Source organism: Lampetra planeri, chromosome 43, assembly GCF_965212315.1.
Source record: "Lampetra planeri chromosome 43, kcLamPlan1.2.h2, whole genome shotgun sequence".
Classification (NCBI taxonomy): domain Eukaryota; kingdom Metazoa; phylum Chordata; class Hyperoartia; order Petromyzontiformes; family Petromyzontidae; genus Lampetra; species Lampetra planeri.
In genome coordinates this window covers 1,059,872-1,082,730 of record NC_136149.1, presented here as the reverse complement: position 1 = coordinate 1,082,730, position 22,859 = coordinate 1,059,872, and the positions used below count along the sequence as shown (strand labels likewise).

The following is a 22,859-nucleotide window of genomic DNA, read 5'->3' as shown; positions in this document are numbered from 1 at the left end:
AACAAACCATGGACACAAATAATCGATAGATATGCACAAGTTCTAAGCATTTATGCTGAGCAACCTAATCGATTAGGCCCATGAATCGCCATACCGTTGGGATGCTGAAATTGTTCTGTCATGCGCTCGTGTGCAGTTTGGTGTCAGATACTCCAGTGACCTTGGACACGGCTGCACAACACATTGTAGGCATGCAAGTCGGCAAACAATTTTTAAATGTCTTTATTTACACGCTGGTGGCACAAACATCAGAATGCCTTCGCTTGCATGTTAAAAAGAAAAATCACAACCAATTTTAACGAACGCTATAACGACGACATACACGTTTTTCAAACTTGAGAGGAAAGTCAGCATACATCATGGAGAATCTCTCGGATCGAGTGGAACTTAAAATGCGTTTGGTCGCGACTTGGAAGCCTTCTGAGAAGAGGGGTCTGAATGTCCGAATAGGGTGGGGGTCCCGAGCAGGGTCCAGAGACGTGGCCAATTGTTTTAGAAGGGAAATCATCGAAAGACAAATTCATCACGGGCACGCACTTTGCTTCATCAAACCCTATGTGTGTTTATAATACAAACCCTGTGTGTTTATAAACAGTGTAGATTGTTTTTACGATTGATTACTGCTGCAGTCAAGGTTAAGAACCACTGGTCGAGAGTCTAGAGTTGTTTTTTTAATAAAGAGCCAACTTTGTTCCTGGAAATCTATTTGATTTAATATCGACTCGGTGCAACGTTTTCAATCTCACCAATAAGTGGTTGTTTTTACTCAGATTTGTATTTGATTGTTAATGCTCTGGTTTTATATTTGCATCAACGTTACTGCTTTTGTTGCACCTTGCAAATGAGGCCTTCCTCATATCCCGAGTTCTCGCCTAGCCAATCAAATTAAACTTGGAGGTATGATGAAGAGGGTCCAGACGCATAATCTGCAAGTCTGTAATTCCAATGAAGGGACTGGTTTGGAGGTCCAATGGTGGGAATCTCTGGCCAGGTGAAAGTAACACCTGCAGTGACCCTTGGTTTTTAATCTACACGAGCATTAACAAAATACAATTATGTTATTTAATGTAAACTTCTGCTGGAGATTTGATTGAACGGGCGAGGACCAGGTGGCCCACTGGGATGGTGAGAATCGACAGGCACGCGACACGAAGAGAGAAGTGGGGGCAGTACATCGGGTCGGCAGACAATGCCATATGCCTTCTCAGCGGTGTGCAAATCAAAATGCACATCGCTCAGCAACGAATGTGGAATGTACATACTCCGCGCTTTTGCCAATCCACTGCTGGACGGAAGCCTCCACATGCCGTGCGGGTCACGCGAGTTATTAGACCATGCTTCACCACGCTGGTCAGTACGGCCTGGTCATAGTTCAGAGCATAGACGTGATAGCATAGAAGTACATTACAACAATAGATTTTGCTGCATTGCCCACGGCTGCCCATCACGTAGCCCCATAGTAGCCAATAACCAACCGTAATGTGTCCGATCTCGTCACAATGTGAAAGCTGAACAGAGTTGATCCTGGATGGCAGTTGGATGGGTGCCCACTTTGCCTAAAACAAAAGTGTAATATTTATAGTGATCATTATTCCTGCCTCCCCGACTTCCAGTTGCTCTGTCAAGGCGGTCTCGCTCGCTCAGCAGCCCGACTGAACCCAGAGGAGCGTAGCGTGACCTCGTTTAAATAGGGGGGGGGCATACTCAGGAGGGGGCCATGACACAGTCAATGTTAAACAAACTTGGAATAAGTCCTCAGAATGACCAACGGCAAAATCCACCTTTGTCTGTGTGCATTCTGCTCTAGTTCGCACCCTGCGTGTCAACATTGCTGACTTGACGACTCGGTCAATTATTACATTGCAGGATTGTAAAATATGGTTTAACGTCTGGGGAGGCCTTCATCCAACAGTGGATTGTTGCAGGTTGATGGTGAACATGACGATTTAGATGGCTCAGCCCCCTCCAGCGCCCCCCCCCCCCACCCTGCCACCACAAGTCTGTAGAGGATGCGCAGTTCACCGCGGTGGCTAGGAGATGTTAACTACCTCGCCTGGTATACAGGAGGTCGTGGGTTCGATCCCGACCCTGACGCCTGCTGCTGTATATTTGGAGTTTGCGGTGTCCGTCTCTCTCCGTGGTCGCGTGGATTTTTCTCCGGGTCCTCCAGTTGTTCCCTCCCCATTTAGAAACATGCGTTTAGAGTATTTGGCTGCTATACATTTCCACATGGAAAGCCACTTCGTTAGGCTATCGTTTGTGGCCGGCTAGCTCCTAAAAACAAGAGCGATACAGCTCCGTGAGCCTTACCTGGTAAAATACAAAATAATGTAGCTTCGATCAATGTCAACGCTCCACTTGTTGTACTGCCATCTCTTGGTCGGGTCATTTAGTATGCCGAGCCTGCAACACCCGGCATTCCGAAGGAACCTCCCACTACCCAAGGAAGTATTTGGCGGCTGCCCGATGTTTCACATCCGCCAGCCCAGCGCTGGGCGAGGGTTTCTCCGGGCGGCCTAGCGTCGCGTGGGCTTGGGCATCACGTAGACGCGCACGGGGCGGCACAGCGGCACCGTGCCCTCCACTGGGTTGGCGGGGGGCGGCGGGCCGGGGTCGGCGCTCTCCAGCCAAGAGGCGGGGCTCGGCGAGAGGCACGACGGCGCGGGGCCGACACCGACCCGGCCGCTGTCGGCGGAGAACGCCAGCATCAGCGACAGCTCGATGTGACACGGCTCTGCGACGGAGAGGGAGGGAGCATGAGCGAGTGAGCGACTAAGGGGGAGGAGAGGGTTTCGTCCAGGTCACGCGTACAACTGGGATACACAATTATTAAGTCATCAACTAATCTACCAGTCAAAATATAGGTTCAATTTCAGCGCGAATTGAAAATGTGTGCGTGCGTCATGCCCAGTGTGATTTTGCATCATAAGTCATGTCACACAGGGCGTGGTTTTAAGGGGGGGTGTTCCTGCCTTCGGAAGTCAGGATGCGGGGATCGAACGCCATTTTTTTTTTAAGTGGCCAGAGTAATCGATCACGATAACAATGGTCGATTATCACTTTGAGTAGACGAAACGACCCAACCGACTCATCGTCCCAGCTGTAAGCGTGTGCGCGTGTCTTGCCGCGCGTGTTCCCCCTCACCTGTCCACGCGGCGTGAGACATGTACACCTGGGTGATGAGGCGGTGTTGCCCCTCGCGGGGATTGCGGAAGTCTCCTGGCCGCGGGTGGATGATCTGGGCCTGACCGTCAGGGTACACCACCTGCATACAGTCCCGTCATCCAACATTTGAATGGCGCCACGGTGGCTAGGAGATGTTAACTACCTTACCTGGTATACAGGAAGTCGTGGGTTCGATCCTGACCCCGACGCCTGCATATTTGGAGTTTTCGTGTCTCTCTCCCCGTGGTCACGTGGCTTTTTCTCCAGGTCCTCTGGTTTTTCCCTCCACATTTAGAATCAGCATCACGCATTTAGAGTATTTGGCTGCTATAAATTTCCACGTGGTAAGCCACTTCATTGTTGAGCTATCATTTGTGGCCAGGTCGCTTCTGAAAAAGAGCTAGAAAGCTCAGTGGGCCTTACCTGGTCAAATAAAAAGTTTAGATTTTATTCCATTGCAGCTTAAAGTAAAAAAGCAATACCAAAAAAACCATCTCGCTCATTATCAATATCGGCCTTCATCATTGTATGACCACCGCTTCGTAACATCGTCAGCTGCGATCTAGCCACTGCTGCGTGAAGGGTTCACCGAAGCCATCACCATCACTCATGGCATCACTCATGGCATCACTCATGGCATCACGAAGTATCATATCATTGAGCTGCTGCACACGAGCCGATCCCATCTCGCCGTCATCACCCACCAGCCGTCATCCCTTGTAGCGACATGTCGTGCCCAAGTCCACTTACTGTTCTTAGCAGTCAGAATGAGGTCTACAATATTGATGTTATCCGATCCCAGTGTTCAGATTCCTGTCGCTTGTGTTCTCTGCATACTTTTTTACATAATGGGTACGGAATGAGTTATCCTCCAACCCCACCGACGATTAAATGAATCGTCGCGATCCGATATCTGCCTCGGTTGTATTGTTTCTCAATTTTTCCTACCCTGCGTGTGTAGTTTTAGTTTCTCCCGAAGTTTACGCGTAAACCGTAACTGGCCGATTCTTACACGCAGTTTTATGCATGCATTGCGATCTGAACGATCGCCTTTTAACCGATGAACGGATGCATTGTAACATGCGTGTTAGCTCAGCGCCGTGCGACCCGGACTGTCCAACTTGAGATTGAAGCTCCGCTTGCGAGAACATAATTTTAAGTTATTATCATGCACGTCACCATAGTGTTTCTAGTGGCGCCACTGGCATATGTTTTAATATATAAATGCAATTACGTGACTGAAGTAGTCTAACAAGACTGTTTTTTCCTGGTATTTTTAAAGTATTTTGCTCACATCCACTACGTTGGACTGGTGTGGCACAGCATGGGACACCCAAGGCACACACGGCTATTTTGTTTTTTGGGTTGTGTCTTCCTCTCAGTGCACAATGCCGTTAGTACGCAAATACAATCTCATTACTTTCATGTTTTTCTATAACAAAACTACTTGGAATGTTTCCCTATCACCACCGACCATCTAATCAGTCATCATCCGTCTATCCATACAACCGTTATCAACAGCACTGCAGTGTGGTTAGGTGGTTGCGTGGTCATTGCAGATTGACCTCTGGGTTCCTGCAGTCCAGCCTTTTGCCGAATCTTATCTGACCTCACCCACTGATAATGCCCCCTGGAGAGTGCAGTATCAGTGGTACACTGGCTGCTGAGAGGGGGTGATAATTCCGCTCTTACAAATGTGTGCCGTCATGTGCCTGGTCCAGATACGCCAGCAACATTCGTGGTACATAAGCGCGTAATTTGTATAGAATTTGCAAGACTATTGTAAATTATCGAATCTCAAACATGACCAAAATTACGATGACGATTGACTCACCAAACTTGCCTGAAAAGTACATTTTCCTTACAGACTCAATCTCCGGTCGAGAAAGGTGTTCGGACAGCAAAAGGACAGGCCGTTGTATGAACGTGAGGGACACGGGGACACGTGTACACCGACGGGGACACGTGTACAGCCACGGGGACACGCGGACAGGCACGGGGACACGCGGACAGGCACGGGGACACGCGGACAGGCACGGGGACACGCGGACGGGCACGGGGACACGCGGACGGGCACGGGGACACGCGGACGGGCACGGGGACACGCGGACGGGCACGGGGACACGCGGACGGGCACTGGGACACGCGGACGGGCCACGCAGGTGAGACGACGTGCCGACAGACGGGCCGCGGGCGGCCGCTCACCGACCTGCACGCGCACGGTGCGGTGGGGCTCCGGCACGTTCTCCAACTTGGCGTCCACGTCCAGCGCCAGCACCAGCCCCGCCGTGAAGCGCAGCGGGTTGTCCGACTCGCCCGTCGGCTCCAGGATGGTGGCGCGCGCCTGACGCACCTGACGCACGTACGCATACACACGTGCAGTATGTTCAACTTCATTTGTGTCGTGCGTAGCCAAACGCGCTAATCGCGCGGTGAACGGGTTTAGCCGTGACGCACAATCCTGCGAAGCGATTATGTGCTCCATTTGGGCAAAGAGTTCTGTTTTTAGTGTGGTTGACCACACCTTATAAAACATTTGGGCACAATTTGTCAATTAAAAAAAATTCTCGGTCATTTTCTGCTGGATTTTTCCCCCCCAAATTTATTCCAGATGTGCTATCGGCAGTGTCACGACGTGATGCATCCATTTAGTAAAAACAAATAGCAATAGGAGTAATCTCACGGAGCAGTGTGCCTTGTTTGTTAGAGAAATGGCCCGTGGAAGCGGATTTTCATAAGACCTTCTTATTTGTGTGCATGGTCGGGGCAACACGTCTCCATGCAATCTGCTATGAACTTGTAGCAGGACAGGAAAACCAGAGTTATATCTTTAAATTCTTAGAGCTGAAATTTTGGGCAATCGTTGGCAGCCAAGCCGAGATCATTAACTCCCTACACTTGATAACTCGGTTCAAATGCCAGGAGCTCAGCGCTGCCAGTACCGGTCGGTTTCCTGATATTGATATTGTTGGCCAATCTCATTCACTGCTCGCCTCTCCCTTCCTCTTTCTTCCCATTACACAAAAGCAAAGCTTTTAAAATATCCACTTCTCCAACGGTTACACCTACCACGCAAGTGAACACACGCACGCACGCACACGCACGCACACACACGCACGCACGCACACGCACGCACACACACACGCACGCGCACACACACACGCACACACACGCACGCACGCACACACACACACACACGCGCACACACACGCGCACACACACGCACATACGCACGCACACACACGCGCACGCACGCACACACACACGCACGCACACGCACGCACACACACACATGCCAACTCGTCGAGAGCGCTCACCTGCGGGGGAAGCTGCATGGGCACGAAGGTGGTGTGCTGCAGGTGCGTGTGCAGGATGCAGATCATCTCGGCCGGCTTGCAGCAGGCGAGGCGCGGCATCGCCTCCAGCAACCGCTCCACAAAGCCTCCCTGCAGACGGCCCAGCTCAGCGTGCAGGCACCTACGAGCCCGACGATTCGCAGCGGATGAGCCACGCTCGTGCCCAACAGCGTACCGGTTCAGTTGCCGACTCTACTGGGGTCACGACGACGTGATGAGTCCGTGTAGCACGGTGCTTTTTTGCATTAAAACACAACCCCATCGTTGAGATGGGGTTGCTCTTGCCACTATTCCTCGTAGCCCAGCAGCCTGACGATGCTGACGAGACGCAGAAGGTTCTCAAACCGGTCAAGAGTTTGCTGCTGAATAAAATTGGTTCGGAAGGAGCCGACGGGCTAAATCATATTTCCATCTACATGTGCAGATATGGATACAAACATTATTTAGTATCTCCACCTCCGATGAGCATGGTTGGCTACGTACGGTGCGAAAGAAGCTGAACATACAGATAGAGATGAACATACAGAGGTCTGCTTAACTACGGTTCTACCTGTAATGTTCTATTAGGATGGGTCTAGCGGGCGCGTCTTGCCTTTCAATTCGTACAAGGTGTACAAAACTCGTGTGGTCGCTGCCCACCCACCGTCGCTGCGCTGCCAACTGCAGGGCACACCCCCCTCGGTGCCCTTTAATTGGAAGCCTCGCGCACATGACGGCTCCGTCTGAGCACGAGCCACCGGCCGCCGGGCCAGTGAGTGAGGCACGTGCTCGCGTGCGCCTCACTCACCGGCCACCGGGCCAGTGAGTGAGGCGCGTCCTCGCGTGCGCCTCACTCACCGGCCACCGGGCCAGTGAGTGAGGCGCGTCCTCGCGTGCGCACGCACGGCACGGGCACCGGCAGCCATTACCTCTGGAAGTCTTCCACCTCCTGCAGGAACTTCTCGCATCGGCTTAGGAGTGGCTCCTCCCTGAGAGAGAGCGAAACGAGTACGGGACAATGAGCTTTGATTTCATCTTCTTGGTTCTTTCGGAAAAGTCAAGTAGAAGGGAAGTAATAAAATAATAAAAATAAAACATAATAAAATTATTCTCACGACGTTTCGGCCAGAGTCAGACTCTGTCGCCTCGACGGACCTGGTTTTCACCTGAGAACGGCTGCTTGCGTTGTGGCCAAAACGTCGTGAGAATAATTTTATTATGTTTTATTTTTATTATTTTATTACTTCCCTTCGACGTGACTTTACCGAAAGAACCAAGAAGGGGACAATGAGCGTCGACGGCTGCGAGTCGGCGCTCGCCGCACACGAAGGGCGACGGCCGGTGAAAAAATACACAAAGAGAGAGGGACACTCGATCGTCACCGTGCTAGATTTCACCGAAAAATGTGCTTAAACATTAAACATGTAATGCGGGTGACAGTGAAGGTTCTTATCATGAAAATACTTACGTTGAGCTGTGGCAGTTGATGGTGGTGATAATTGTGACATTGTTCTAATTAACGATTACAATAATGGCACTGATATTATTGCTGACAACAGCAGTGATGATGATGATGGTGGCAATGTAATGATAAAGATGCTGCAGACATGAAATAAAACTGTCAAAGCATAGCTCTGCTCAAAATCATTGTTGGGTAGCATGCATTTCCACTGACTGAGCGAGTGGTGGATATTCCGAATTCATATTGAAAGGTTTTCCCTGTATGATACTATTGCAGATGAAACTTTCAACGAAAACGAACAGTGTGGTAATAGGATTAACCGAAAGTGATGCAGCAGTGTTGATGCCGTTCCTGACGATAATCGTTATATAATATCTACGTCACTGTTACTGTGGCTGCTGGGGCTCATGCGATTTGAAAGCGTTTGGATTGATGGCGAAGACCGGCTTGGAGACTGGGGCACTGGACAACCCGAAATTTGATTTGCAAGCCGGTTGTTCTAGTTGCAGGTAACGGGTTGCTGCTCGACCATACTTCCCCACGCTGGCCGATGTGCGTTATTGAGCACAGATGTGGCAGCAAAGTACAGTAAAACAATGGATTTGTCTGCACTGCACTGCCCTCAACACAGCCCTGACACAGCCTATAATACCTGCTTTATACACGGTGTTTGCCCACACAGGCGCTATCCAGGCTCAACTCTGAATCCTGTCTCAAATCCGACAAGACAGAGGCACATCGCAGGATAATTGGTCATGGGCCAATGGCTGAACGTTTGTAGCGGAAGACCGCAGGCTTTCACACGGCGCACTCTGTCCAGTGAGAAATCGCGACCAACGCCACCCATCAACACGACAACCGCTCATCGATCAACGCATCTCCCGGTCTCCAGAGCGACAACCCAAGCGGACCCGTTTGCCAGGAGGAACACCGCCAACTTTGCAGAGTGTGGCTCCTCACCCCTGGTTGGTGCGTGCCTGGAGGACGAGCTCCAGCGCCTGCGCCTCCAGCCGCGTTTGCCGCACCATCGCCACCTGCAGCGGCTCCAGGCCCCCGAAGAGGAACTCCAGGCGGTAGGTGTGCTCCACGATCTCAACGCCGCAAGCGACGACGACAACAACACCACCAACGCAACCCGCTACACTCCTTCTTTTCTTTCATCTCTCCCCCCCAACCACCACACACACAACAATTATATTTCAACTGTGCTGTCGGGTATTGTGTTGTCACGTGGACAACTCTCACGGGAAGCAGTGCCGGGATCTTTGACGGTGGACGTTAAAAAACCCGTGGCGTTATTTGAAAACGAGGAGGCAATGAATTTTTTTTACTTAATTAGGTAAACCCACATGGCAACATCGATGACTATTGGCAGACGATATCCACATGTAAGACATAGCACCTTTGTGACAGCCTTGCGCTATGAAAATGGCATGAATATCAAATGTATCATGACTAACATTATTCATGTGTAATATTCTAGCCCCTGGAAAAAAATGTGGAGGGAGGAGGGGAGGAAGGGAGGGGGGAGGGACGGAGGGGAGAGAGGGAATGGAGAGGAGGGAGGGGAGGGAGGGATGGGGGGAGGGGAGGGAGGGATGGGGGGAGTGGAGGGAGGGAGGGAATGATGGTGGGAGGGAGGAGAGGGAGAGAAACGGGAAGCAGTGCCGGAAGGGAGGGACTCACCTGGGCGGCTGCATTGGAGGCTGTGCTGTCCTGAGGCAGATACAGGGGGACGGCCATGGACCACACTTTGTCCTGGAGAGCCTGGGGAACGGTGGGGGTTGAGGGGGGGTGGAATAGGACTATCACGGGTGTGTGCACAATGCCATTCACTTAGAGCTCTTCCACGGGTAGATTAAGGCCTTTGCACGCTTCAACCATACTTCATCACGCTGGTCTCGTACGGATTGGTGTCAAGAGTCCCAGGACCGGTTTAGATATCACTCCTCACCGACGTTAGCCAAAGCTGGGAATCGAACTCGTGTCACCAGGTTGCTAGCACCGAGCACTGACCACTGCACCCCCTCCGATGGGCTCTGACTTGGTTATCAAGGACACTTACCAGTGGCCTGCGCAACAGGAATTACACCTCAGCGGACCGACGGGCCGCACATCTGATAGGCTTGAAACGATTCACCCATTCACCAATTCTAGGTCACTCTTTAAGTCAAGAATCAAAAATGTATTGTCTCATTCCTACCATCAAGTTTGCATTGTCTGTAGTTTTTTCCTACCTCATTTGTACAGTTTTGTTCCAGGAGCCTAGACATAACGTGAAGCGTAGACGTTACATAAATTGTCAATCATCTATCACTACGCTCATGGCTCAGTGCAGATTTCCTAAGAGTAAGGATGCACTTTTTTAATTATTACGCTTATATTCTTGGTTCTTTCGGTAAAGTCACGTAGAAGGGAAATAATAAAATAATAAAAATATAAAACATTAAAATTCTCACGACGTTTATTGTTGTATATATTTTTTTATTGTATTATTTCCCTTCTACATGACTTTACCGAAAGAACCAATAATATAAATCCCTGCAGTCACGAAAGCTTTAAATCAATATTATTACGCTTGTTTACCTAAAGCTTCACCGGATCTCGAAACTATTTTTCCTGCCAAGTTTTCACAGTCAGGGACAATATTGCTGCGTGCAATCGTAATTGAGTAATTTACAGGTAATTTTTCATCATTTTGAATGCTTGGCCAATACCAGCAACGTTGTATGGGGGGGGTTGGGGGGGGGGGGTTGGGTGGGGGTTAGCTATGGGAGGAAATCGGCGAACAAGGGAGAAATCCATTGATAACAGGGCGGGAGAACGGGTGGGGGGGGGGAGAACGTGCAAACTCCACACGGAGTAGGGCCCAAAGCCAGAAATCGAGCCTTGTCCCTTCTTGCGGCGAGGCACAAGCGTTACCACTGTGCCACCGTGCCGCGCTCAAACGGTGCATCGATGCGTTGTGACGTGCACCGTATCGGGCAGGGGGCGTCCTTGCGTGCGTGATCCTCACCTCCGTGAGCAGCAGTTTACACTGCAGGTAGAGCGCAGAAAACTCTGCCGCTCCCGTGAGTTCAGGCTGCAGCTCCCCCAATCGCTTCAGGTCCCTGGAAACGGGCAGAAGAGCAAGAGGGCGCATCCAACATATGAGCGCAGGCTGCCTTTTACATCGCAGGCCAAGACGGGAAATACAGCGGAGCGTGAGATACCCCATGAGGCTTTTGAGACCAAAATGTAACTGCGCCTTACCCCCAAGGTAACAGGCTTACTTCGGTGTGACCAGGTGAGAGGTCAAGAATTGAGACAAGGATAGTCTCAAATTGCAAGAGTCACCTGGGTGTTGAAATAGATCAGGAAGGTTATAAACAAGGTAAAGGGGCCACTCGAGAGAGAAGGAAACCTCATGAGAGCTGTAAGGCGGCCAGAAACCAGCGTCAACGTGCGCCCAAGCTCTGTGATCTGACAACAATTGCCCAAATTAGTCATTTAGCTCTGTGGTATATGCCATAGTTCTCCCGGTGTACACTCGTGGTGCGCAACACTGTCCCGTGCATATTCTCTCGATGTTCACGTGCGCCATCTGGCGGCGCGCGCTGGCAGTGAATGCTCCAGAGTCGAGACGTTGCCGACTGTGCCCACGTGTTTGTTCAAACGGTGTGTTCGAGCTTCCTAGCAGCATTTTAGAGTGTCATCGTGACGTGTGTACTATGCGAGTTGTATCAGTGTGTCCCTTCGTGTGGCGTTCATAAACTCCAGTTCATACAATCTCCCACGGTCTTTTTCACGATTACCAATGTTTTCTCTGAAGCAAGCCACTGCACACTGCACATGCCTGACGGTTGGTATGACGGCAAGCTACGCTTGGGGGGGCTTGGGGGGGCAGGGTTGCGATTGCTGGAGATGAGAACGCTGCCTTGGTGCGTGTTTGAACGGCATATGCCCGAATTGAGCAGTCTGGCCATTATACCCCCCCTCCTTTCCACTCGCACTTCTGAGCCGAGCCAGTTCTTGGCCATCGGTGGTATGGGGAGTTTTTCACGGGCTCATTTTCAGAGACAATCCATGACACGCTGGCGGCCTCAAAACACATCTGTGGCGACTCGGGGCCATGCAGGGCCGGGGACGGTCTTAAAAAAACGTTAATTGCGTGTGACGCGAGTCAGCACGCCGCGAGGACGCGTCTTCACCGCATCGTCCACGCGCGTCTCTACACCGTTCGGTGCGTGCGACGTTGGAGAAGCGGCTCGGCCTCTCCAGTGGAAAAACACAACCCGGCACCTTCCAAACGGCACGCTAGGTCGTTGCGGTGGCAAGAAGGAGCCATCATCGGTGGGCATCGTGGCAGGGCACCCAACCGCACCCCCCCCCCAACCCGAAGCCGTGCGTGCCGGTGTGCTGCTTCACCGGATGGTGAGCTGCAGCAGGCGTGCCGCCCCGGGCGTGTCTGCGCGCCGCAGCTGCTGCACGCGCTCCAGGCTCTGCTGCAGGAAGCGGGCGTCGCCGGCCTCCACGGCCGCGGGGGCCTCGCACATGGAGCCCCGAACACAGCCCTGCACGCACGCACGCACACACGCACGCGGCAGGTGCAACGACAGAGGGGTCACTCGCGTTGGTGACGTAGCCCGTACAGGCGAGTGCTGCTCATCGTCGTCGCCGTCGTCATCAGCTGCTGTCACGGATGATCCACTGCTGGACGAAGGCATCCGCCCGAAGCCGGTGTGCGATTGACCTCACCGGCAGGGAGGGCACCAGGTGGGAGAGGCTGTCCCTGAGGTAGGTGTAGTGGCGGAGAGTGTGGTCAGGGAAGAGGGCAGTCATGGTTGGGCAGCTCTGGGCAGCGTTGAACACAAGCAGCAGCACGGCGATGTCTGCTCATGCATCGATTAAGGAACCACGAGACATCCACAGCAAACATGAAGTGCTCACAACACATGCTCACGGACATAATTAAAAAGATCTGGCTCAAATACACAGGTGCTAAACAATAACACACACACAGACAAAAATCACGAAAACAGAAAACCTCCATTCCTGTTGGAGCATGTGCTGTTGGCGAGCATCCACCGAGGTTGGCACAGCAACATAAGGTTGCCATCACACAGGTGCGAGGAGAGTTTGGCCACATTTGTCTAATCAGCACCGATGTAGACTACACAGTTGCACCAGACACTCGTGAACAATGGGGATACACGCAGGGTCGTCCATGTCTGGCTCGGGCGTGTCGAAGAATGGGTGAGTGTTGAGCAGCTCGGGCACCAGCGACAGCACGAGCGTGGGGTGGCGGGCGCCCATGTGCTTCAGGCACCTTGCGGGGGACAACAAGAAGCCAAAGCGCAAAACCACAGGCCAGAGATAGTTACGCGTGGGATAATAAATGCCGATGGTAACAATAACGGCGGGTAAACCTTCGACGGCAAACAGCCGATAGCCAGCTTTGAGGAATACGCAACCTGCTCAGGGACTCGCTGGTTAATGGCCCCGGCCCCTCAAGATGCTGTGGGACTCTGTGAACAGGACCTAGCCCCCCAAGGTGTCCTTGGAGCCGTTGGTGCTGCCCTGGCTGCCCCTGGGACCTATCAGTGATGATGCTGGGTCCCGGTAAATCGCCCTTCCCAACTACCCCAAAAGTAGACTTGCTCTTGCCTGCAAACGTTTCTGTGCCTGTGTTTATTGGGATTCCCTCTCAATTTCTTGGGTTTTCCCCCCAAGGTTCTCCAGTCGGAGTCCCACTGATTAGAACCCATTTGCGTTGATGGGTACGCTCAGTGTAATTTTAAGTGTGCACTCCTCCTTGCTTCGTTGCACCATTTTCAGTTTTTGGCTACGACGCCAAAGTTCAGGTGAGAACTATCGTTTTGTTGGCCAGTGCTTCGCCAACTGACCCTTTGCCCCAACTCATTACAAAATAAGGCCTTCACATTTTTCCTCCGCAATTCACCGTAAGTGCGTCCACGGCTTCGAGGGTGTGAGCATGCATGCTTACGGACGGGAAAACGCGATGGGACGGCAACTAGCGGGGTGACTGTGCGTGGGTTGCTTGTGGCCGGGCAACACTCACGTCCAGATGGAGTCGCGGTCCGACGGGTACTTGGTCAGGTTCTTGAGCAGCTCCACGAGCGCCATGTGGACGCCGGACTTGGTGGCCACGCTCGTATAGCACAGCAGCTCCTGCAGCGCCTCCCGGATGTCCCGCGACGAATCCTGGAGCGAAGCACGCGCACACATGTGCGTGAGAAATATATAAATATATGCTTCATCTGGAGTGCATAGTCTTGACTTATCATAATAATTTTCAGCGAGTCAGTTTACTGATGGATGATGGCCACCCCATGCCGTGTCGGTCACGGGGGTTGTTTGACCATAATTCACCACGGTGGCCAGTGCTGGTTGGTGCAAACGGAGACCATAAATCCCAGAGCACAGAAGTACAGCACACTAGATTGTGCTGCACTGCCCTCTGCTGCCCACCATGTAGCCCTGCAGCCTGGAGATATAACCTGTTTGTGTGTGGTGCCCACACCATCCAAGCACTCTCCACTCGACCCTACGAAGTTTGGGCAAGGCCGCCAGGCAAAATGGAAAATGAGGCCTCTCTTGAAAAGCCCTCTCGGCCCAATGAAGTCTAACACTCGGGACAAACAGTTCCATCCTGCCCCCCCTCCCCTCTCTCTGCGACGGGAGTTGACGACACAGCTGCCACTCGCCGACTCGGGCGATTGCGTGCGAACCTCAAGCACAGCGAGCACGGTGCCGAGCTGGTCGTCGCGCAGCGTGATGTTCGTGGAGATGCGGCGCAGCGCGTGGATCGACTGCAGCCGCACGTCCTCTATCTCGTCGTTGAACATGTCCACGAGGAAGTCGAGGCACTTGGTGGCGAAGGAGCGCGAGGTGAGCGCCAGGGAGCACAGCGACTCCACGCCCGCCATGCGCACCTCTGCGAGCAACGGTGATGACAACCATGCACACAAAGACAAAGATCACCCGTATAGCCTTAACAGACTGTTGGGGCAAGTGCTGTTAGCGAGCGCCTATGAAGGCCGACATGGCACACGAGGGCACCACCACCCACGCTCAGCTGCCTTTATTTCTCTAGTGACGATGTTTACACACCGCACCAGGACCTCATTTAAGGCTGAGTTGACCTAGGGGAAGCCAAGGACCGGTTCAGATAATCATCACTGGTGTTGGCCATGAGCAGGAATCGAACCCAGGTCGCCGGGTTGGTAGTACAGCGCGCGAACTGCTACACTAGCGCTCCCCACACATGCACACAATGTGCACACACACACAAAGCACGACGCTTTCACGCATTTCCCGACAGACAATAACGGCCGTAAATCTGGGTGTGGCTCCGAGTGGGCTCCCTCCACTTTCGAGAGGCAGGATGTGGGGGCTGCCAGCATCTTTAAACAGGCCTGAGTAATCGCCCGCAACAACAAAAAAATCAGTAAATACCAATTGAAGTTTACACATGGACGTGAGCGACCTTAATGTGCCAGCTCCAGCCGCGTGCGTGTATGCGTGCGTCCACGCGTACCGTACAGCTCGTCCTCCAGGCCGTGAACGAGGGCCCCGCACGCGCCCTGGTTGATGAGGCTCACGGCGTCGGTGCTGAGCTCCTCGCGGGGCGCATCGTCCGCCCACTTGCGCCCCGACGAGAACTCGCCCGACGTGAAGAGCTCCCGCGAGCGCTCGTGCGCGCTGCGCTTGCGCTGGAGAGAGAGACGAGGCGTGCATCGAGGTGGCGCGGTGAGCGCGGTGAGCGCACGAGCCACACCACGTGTTGCCTCTGATGTTTGTTCGGGATGCAAACGTCCTCAAGATCGCGATACAGCGGTAGTCACAAACCACGCGTTATTCATTCAGGGTGTGCGGGAACTAGAAGTGTAGTTCCATGCCTTACCCGGAGATCCGACATGAGCTTTTTATCCAAAGTCTGCTCCAGAAATTTCTCGCTCACATTCTGCATTGTTCCCTGTATGGACGATATTAACAAGGTTGAAAAATACGTTATACAATTCAAAGTGCCATCTGCGCCATGGGCATATTGATACAATCCTTGGACAACCCTGGAAGTCGGATGCATGTAGAATAAAAAAATATATTTTTTCCCAGTTTTATTCCGATTGTGCTGTCAGTGACAAGTTACGAGACAAATAATCCATTGGAATTTCTGGAAGGACAATGCAACCCTTCATGTTAGAGAATTGCCAAAGGAAATGGATATCACACAGCTACCCCTCAGATCCCTTCAAGAGACATCTGGACCACACAGTAGGGGGCAATGCTTTCCTGCCACTGAGCCCGTTTGTTAAACTGATACTTTATAATTCAATAACGTTAAACTGTGTTTTTATTCCAGCTGGAATTTAGCGAAATTGCAGAACCAAAATGTACTCGCTTCAACAAACTCACTAGACCACTGCACTTGAGAAACCAGCTTAATCACATGCGGCTCCCGGGATTCTAAAGTAGCTCAACGCTCTGTCCTCCGAGTGACCTCGTGCAGAATTGCCGTTCAATAAACGATGACGCAAACTCACCAGCATCTTGGCAGCCTGCACTCGGACGAGCAGAGAACCGTCGCTCACCACCTGGCAGACCTTGCCAAAAGCGTCGTCCACCAGACGGATCTCCTCATTGGAGGAAGGAACCGGCACCACACTGTGGGGTGAGGCAAAGTTTGGTACGATATTACCAAAATAATGTGTACACAAGGCTGAATATCTCACACCTACAATGAAATGGAAACTATAAAAACGAACAGCTCTTATTTTTGCAGATCAGTTAGAAAAACCTTGTTTCCCTGGCTGCCTCACATGAGCTTGAAGCTTTGCCAATGAGAATAATATCTGAAAGTTACGGTGAAGCACTCCACCACAACGTTTTCTAACGACGTCACGTTCATGATGTATGCAAGATGCACGGGAGTGATGTTACAGAGATGTAAGCTCGAGTGCTATCATGATGTGCTTCACGTGGCCTTGACTTTACCTTTCAGGGTAAATCTGGCTGATAACACAGATGAGTCTCACAGCCGCTGACCGGACCTGTTCATAGTCGTCAGACAGAGCCTGGCAAGTCTACACACACACAGGTGGATTAAGCAAACACAAGTAAAACACACACACACACACATGCAAAGCTCTTGAACAGAATTAGTGTTACACTTTCAGAAAAAGTGCATATACGCAAGTAGACTGTTATGGCGAGGGCATCTGGCTCCCACCTGCTGATAGACGCTCTGGTCCAACTTCACGCCACGGTCGTGCAGCTGCAACTGAACAATCAAAGATAAACATTCGGCCTAAGCTGCGATACCGTTTTACAAAGACCAGAAGGTGGTGCATGAGGATATTCAAACTACAGCAACCATACACACTTTTTTTCATAATTAGGATAATTGACAAATTACATGAATTATAGGACGGTAGTCCAAACCTTAATAGCCTTAAATTTGCACGATTCCAAAATTATGCTGTGAATTCACAACAGTTTGTGTTCCCACCAGTGGTGAAAGACATCTAAACTGGTCATGGGCACAACCTGCCTGTACTGACCAGTGTGATCACATTTGATTAAACAATCCCCATGACCAACATAGCAAAGGGAGGTAAGATTGTCCAAGGAATGTAAAATAATATTATGAAAGTAAAATGAGAGCAGTGACCATGAAAATGATGACAATGATTGTGATGTTGATAATGTCCCTGGTAATGATGATGGAAAAAAATATGACTCTTCACCAACCATGCCATTGATGGCACTGGTCCGGACCCTGGCATCCTGGTCAGTGAAGGAATCTCCCAAAATCCTTTGCACATCTCGCGGTGCAGCCCCATCACCCTCCTTCACAACCGGCTGGAAAGGCTCCCCAGACAGGCCAATCAGCTGTAGACATTTGCTCCGTACACCATGGTAGGAGTCGGTGAGAAACTGCAAAAAAAACATAAAAAAAGCCACGTGTGTTTGCAATAATTACAACTGTCATGAATGTAACACCTACAGTGGTTCTACTACACGATGTATATCTACCGTCGGTTGATAGAATTTCAAGGCGGACTTGTCTTGTGCTATTTTACTACTACGTATAAATGCTCTGCAGAATTCCATTTATGAGTGTTATCACCACCTCCTTTCTTCTGATAATTCTTATCCTGTGTCACTAAGCAAAAATTTACCAACGCATTCTCCAGCATCGTCGCTTTACATTTACATCAAAACCGTCACATCAGCTCGCTCGCTCACTACCCGCCGTCACATGTTGGGAGTGATGTCACACCTTGCAGGCGACATCGACAAGCCTTGCCCGCAGGGCGCTGGCCTCAGACTGCAGGGAACCCAGTGCCTGCAGGGAGTCCAACAGCTGGGCTCTCACCTGGTGTGACTCTGGTGGGGGGAGAGGGGGGGTGAAGGGCAGTCAGGTTGTGGGCAAAAGGACGAGGAGTGAGAAAGGCACCCCTTTTAGCCACAACTAAAACCACTAAAAGCACTGGACCAAAAACACCAATAATAGCACTGCACCAGGGTGACAAGTGATAGAATGAATACAAGCACTGACTCTCAGAGTTGAGCGCGTTGATGACGTCATCGAGGACTGAGTCAGGCGTGAAGCCGGGGGTCTTGGTGAGCAGCCCGAGCAGCGACGCGATCTTCAGGCGCACAGAGCTCTCCGACTCCTGCAGTGGCATGCGAATGCACACGGACACATGTAGAGAATGCGCTTTACAATGCCAAAGGTTTATTTATCTTATGCAAAATTTCAGACATCACGCGCAACAACCTGAAAACACATTAGAGCGCTATATAGCACAACCACGAAAACTTACGGAGGAGTAATCTGGACTTCTAAGTTGATATTAACTCAGCCATATGGAGCGCAGTGGTGTGTCACAGCAAGAAGAGCCTGGGTTTGATTACTCGGGCACATTTCGGTGTAGAGTTTATATGTTCTCCCCCTATCTATATGGGTTTCCTCTGGGCACTCCAGCTTCCTCCAATATCTAAAAATATACGTGACCAGTATTGGCCAAACATCCCAATATAGTACCCTCCTGAAAGGGAGTCTTAGGACTCAGTTTGGCTTTCCTAGGTAAATAAAGCTGTTCTAAACGTCTCTTGTACAATCAACAGTCCCCTTGCTTAAACCTTCTTCCATTCCTCTCTGAAAGCTCACCTCTTCCTCTCTACCGCCCGATCTCTTCCCTCCACTTGCCCCTCCGCTCCTTCCCCTGCCTCCCTTTTCCTGGTCCCCAAGAATTCTCTATCGCTGTCACTCATTCCTTAATCCTACCATCTAAATATTTATATTGTCACAGTTTTTCAAGCTACGTCGACGCTTTGATTGAAGTCACTCTATAAATATATAGATTATTAATTATGCGAATGCCATTGTGCGGTGGTGAGATCTTCAACTGCTTTGCCTGGTATACAAGATGTGGTTGATTCGATCCCGACGCCTGCTGTATATTTGGAGTTTGCAATGTTCTCACCGTGGTCGCGTGTATTTTTCTCCGGTTCCTCCGGTTTTTCCCTCCACATTTATAAATATGGGTTTAGAGTATTTGGCTGCTATAAATTTCCACGTGATAACAAGCAACTTCAATTGGGCTATTATTTGTGGCCATGTCGCTTCTGAAAAGAGCTATACATCTCAGTGGGCCTAATCCAGGAAAATAAAATTAAAAAGTTTTAGTTTAGTTGAGTATCATAGGCACTTATCAGTACCTACCTTATATTCTTGGTTCTTTCGGTAAAGTCACGTAGAAGGGAAATATTTTTTTTTATATTACTATTATTTTATTATTTCCCTTCTACGTGACTTTACCGAAAGAACCAAGAATATGAATCCCTACAGTCACGAAAGCTATAAATCAAAGTTGCTACCTTATTACAGACCAATCCAGACCTTATTGGTCACACCGTGCCCTTATAAAGCTCAACATTCATCCTACAAAGTCCCATCACAAGGGAGAAACACAAACAAATCGACACATTTTATTTTTGCCCGTTTTGAAACGGTGTACTCAGATTGTAAATGTTGTGGCTTTTGCTCTCCAACACAAATGTGTGCTGTACTAGTAACGAATTGGCACATTTTGTTTCCGTAACAAACCTCACTAATTGGCTGTGTCGGGCGGTGGCGGGTTTAACGACACTTATATATTTTTACGTGACCGAACCCAAAAAACCTCTATGATATTGAAACGGCCATATGGACCCACTCAATTTCCCCTGCACAAGAACACGGTGTAAACCGTCCGGGTGGACACGGCGCGCGAGCGCGTCGGCATTGCCTTGTAGTAGTGGTCGAGCAGGATCCGCAGCACGCCCTCGGCGCTCTCGGCTTCCACGGGGCGGCGGGCGAAGTGCAGCAGCAGGTTGAGCGCCTCGGCGGGGCCGCGCGCCCGCGACAGCTCCACGTGCAGCGCCGCCGACTTGCTGGGCTTGCTGAGCCGCAGGCGCTTGGCGGCGGCGGCAGCGGCGGCGGAGGAGGCAGCGGAGGAGGAGGAGGGGGCACCCTCGTCCTGCTGGCAGCGCGGGACGACAGCAAAAAAAAGCGCGGTCACACCAGAAAAAATAGCCGTCCATACAAAAATTGTAATTGCTTGAAAGGAGGCAATTAATTGATTAATTGATGCCGATTTTAATACAGGCATGCATTGTCACCGGATCTTAGTCCGTGTGCAAATTTTGGGATTGATTGGACAACAGGAAGTAGACTAACTTATGATTGCAAGATTTGACCACGACAAACACGAGTCAAGTTAAAAACACAGTTGACATGCCGTGTCGAGCCATGCGGTTTAACCCCGTATTCTCTTGTGCGGGGAGATTGAGTTGTCAGGTCCATACGGCGCACAGCTGTTTCAATATGGGCAACAACAAAAATGTTGTCTATTTGTTTGTGTTTCTCCCTTGTGTTGGGACTTTGTAGGGTGAACGTTGAGATGTATAAGGGGCACGGGGTGACCACTAATGTCCCCGAGTTGGTCTCTAATAAGGCAGGGCACTGACAAGGGGTTGACAGCGATGCTGCGAGTAGGTGTCGAAAGGCCTCTGGGCAGCAGGGTGGCCAAAAAAACCCCCACGCAACTCATTTGAGGCCGAGTCAACCTAGGGGTGGGGGGGGCATAACCGGTTCAGATAATCGTCACCGGTGTTGACACCGTGAGCGGGAGGCGAGCCCAGGTGCGCCAATCGTTCTGGCTCAAATTTTGCTTCAATTCCCAGACAGGGCCCCGGTCTGACACATTGCGGTGGTCACGGGCAGTTGTTGGTTACAGAGGTTTTGTTCGATCCACTGCTGGATTACGGCCTCGCCACGCCTTGTCGCGGTCATTGGAGTGATTTGACCATACTTCACCACACTGGAAATATGTAGGCAACTGCATTTATCAGTTATCACTGTACTCGAAGTCAACATTGTTCCCCCGATCAATCGAGCGTCGGGGGGGGGGGGGGCAGCGTTAATTTCCCGTTCACAGACGTGAGCCAGTGGACGAAATTCCACATTCACATGGCGAGGCCGAGTAAACCCGTGTGGGGGGTCGCTCTTGAATACAACTGTACACAACTGCGCTGTATACAATTCAAAGCAACGCGTGACGGCGACTTGGGCGCATAATGAGAGTCGGGTAAACACACGCACAACGAATAAACATCGACGAGAACGACAAGAAATGAACATCGGATGCAACGACCACCCCAGCGCCAACACGCGTGCCGCGCCGCGAGTGTGGAACGATTCTAGCGCAGCAGCTCCCCACACACGCGGCGTGTGGACGTGGCGGCAAACGCGGATCGGTTTCGTCCCCGTCGACCGAGAGCCTCGCGAACCTGCGCGGATTTGCTGAACTCCTCGTAGACGCGCTTCTTCAAGTGGGCGGCCATCGTAGCCGCTTGCCTTTAGTCGCTCGGCCTCAGTGACGATGCTGCCACCGTCGCCATGTTGCCTAGGGAATTGGAGGGGGGGGGGGGTTAAACGCCGCCATATTGCGTGGGGGGAGGGATTAAATACCGCCGCCATATTACGTAGGGAAAATGAACCATTCTACGTGGATTTGCCAAAAGACCCAAGGAATATTAATTCCTGCAGTCACGAAAGCTTTCAGTCAAGATTGTACCGTCCCCATATTACATATAAAAAATTGGGGAAGGGGGTTGAATACTACCGCCATCTTGCGTAGGGAAAATGGGGGGTAAACGCCGCCATGGCCTCGAGCGTGTCGAGTTCTGTTGACGTCACGCTCGTCCCCCCCTCCCCCACTATTTCTTCCTCCCTTAGTAAGATGGCCGCCGCCACCAACTCCCCCACGTCCAAGGGGCCCTTCGCTCACTCGATAATCTCTATTGACACTGGAGGGCGAATCCGATTAACCACAAAGCTCTTTTTTATCCTACAGCTCACAGATTTACAGTTGGGGCACGGGGTCTGAACGTTACGACAAACAATGCAAAATACACGATAGGGGTATAAAGTATAGGAAATGTAAACTAACTTTTTTTTTCAAATAAATCTCCATATAAAAAATTGTTTATCTTACCAGGTAAAGCCCACCGAACTATTCGCTTTTTTTTCAGAAGCGACCTGGCCACAAATAACAACTCAACAAAGCGACCCATCGTGTGGACATTTACATATCACGACGCAATCCGCAAATACGACGGAGACAATCATCACAGCGGCGATAAACTCCGCTGCTCCTGACCGCGCTCGTTATCTGGCTTGACCACCTGAATGTGAAATTGTAGTCGCCGCTCTGCAGCCGTAGGAAAGAAAGAAAATAACAATCCCCTGGCAAATTAAAATCCCCTGGCCCTGTCAAATTACATTTGGGGACTTAACCAGCCTCCCATTCATTCAACACTGCTGGCATCCACGCTCTCAAATC

The 22,859-nt window shown here is 51.0% G+C and overlaps 1 protein-coding gene across 2 annotated transcripts; it reads right to left on the bottom strand.

Moving 5' to 3' along the window:
• Positions 1-206: 206 nt before the first annotated feature.
• INTS4 (integrator complex subunit 4) lies at positions 207-22,852 on the bottom strand. 2 transcript variants are annotated; one of them, XM_078613980.1, is made up of 24 exons: positions 22,702-22,852; positions 21,805-21,920; positions 20,262-20,495; positions 18,527-18,644; positions 18,248-18,354; positions 17,716-17,901; positions 17,195-17,245; positions 16,960-17,048; positions 16,509-16,629; positions 15,869-15,940; positions 15,503-15,677; positions 14,694-14,899; positions 14,024-14,166; positions 13,155-13,270; positions 12,700-12,833; positions 12,370-12,515; positions 10,979-11,072; positions 9,649-9,729; positions 8,923-9,053; positions 7,430-7,489; positions 6,483-6,642; positions 5,375-5,518; positions 3,145-3,265; positions 207-2,734 (listed from the first exon to the last, which is right to left on the bottom strand). In XM_078613980.1, exons 2-24 carry the CDS (start codon positions 21,856-21,858, stop codon positions 2,517-2,519), a joined length of 2,961 nt encoding a protein of 986 aa, XP_078470106.1. In that variant the 5' UTR covers positions 21,859-21,920; positions 22,702-22,852; the 3' UTR covers positions 207-2,516. The 2 variants fall into 2 exon arrangements, with proteins under 2 accessions (XP_078470106.1, XP_078470107.1); XM_078613981.1 differs by having other exon boundaries at positions 20,262-20,492.
• Positions 22,853-22,859: the final 7 nt, after the last annotated feature.

Bases quoted from the DNA above. Each gene is read 5' to 3' on its own strand.
- INTS4 (XM_078613980.1), bottom strand. From the start codon at position 21,858: ATGGCCGCCCACTTGAAGAAGCGCGTCTACGAGGAGTTCAGCAAATCC. The intron at 17,246-17,715 runs GTTGGTGAAGAG...TTGATTGTTCAG, and splicing joins CCAGTGCCATCAATGGCATG to TTGCAGCTGCACGACCGTGG. The intron at 2,735-3,144 runs GTGAGGGGGAAC...TCTCCGTCGCAG, and splicing joins GTCTCACGCCGCGTGGACAG to AGCCGTGTCACATCGAGCTG.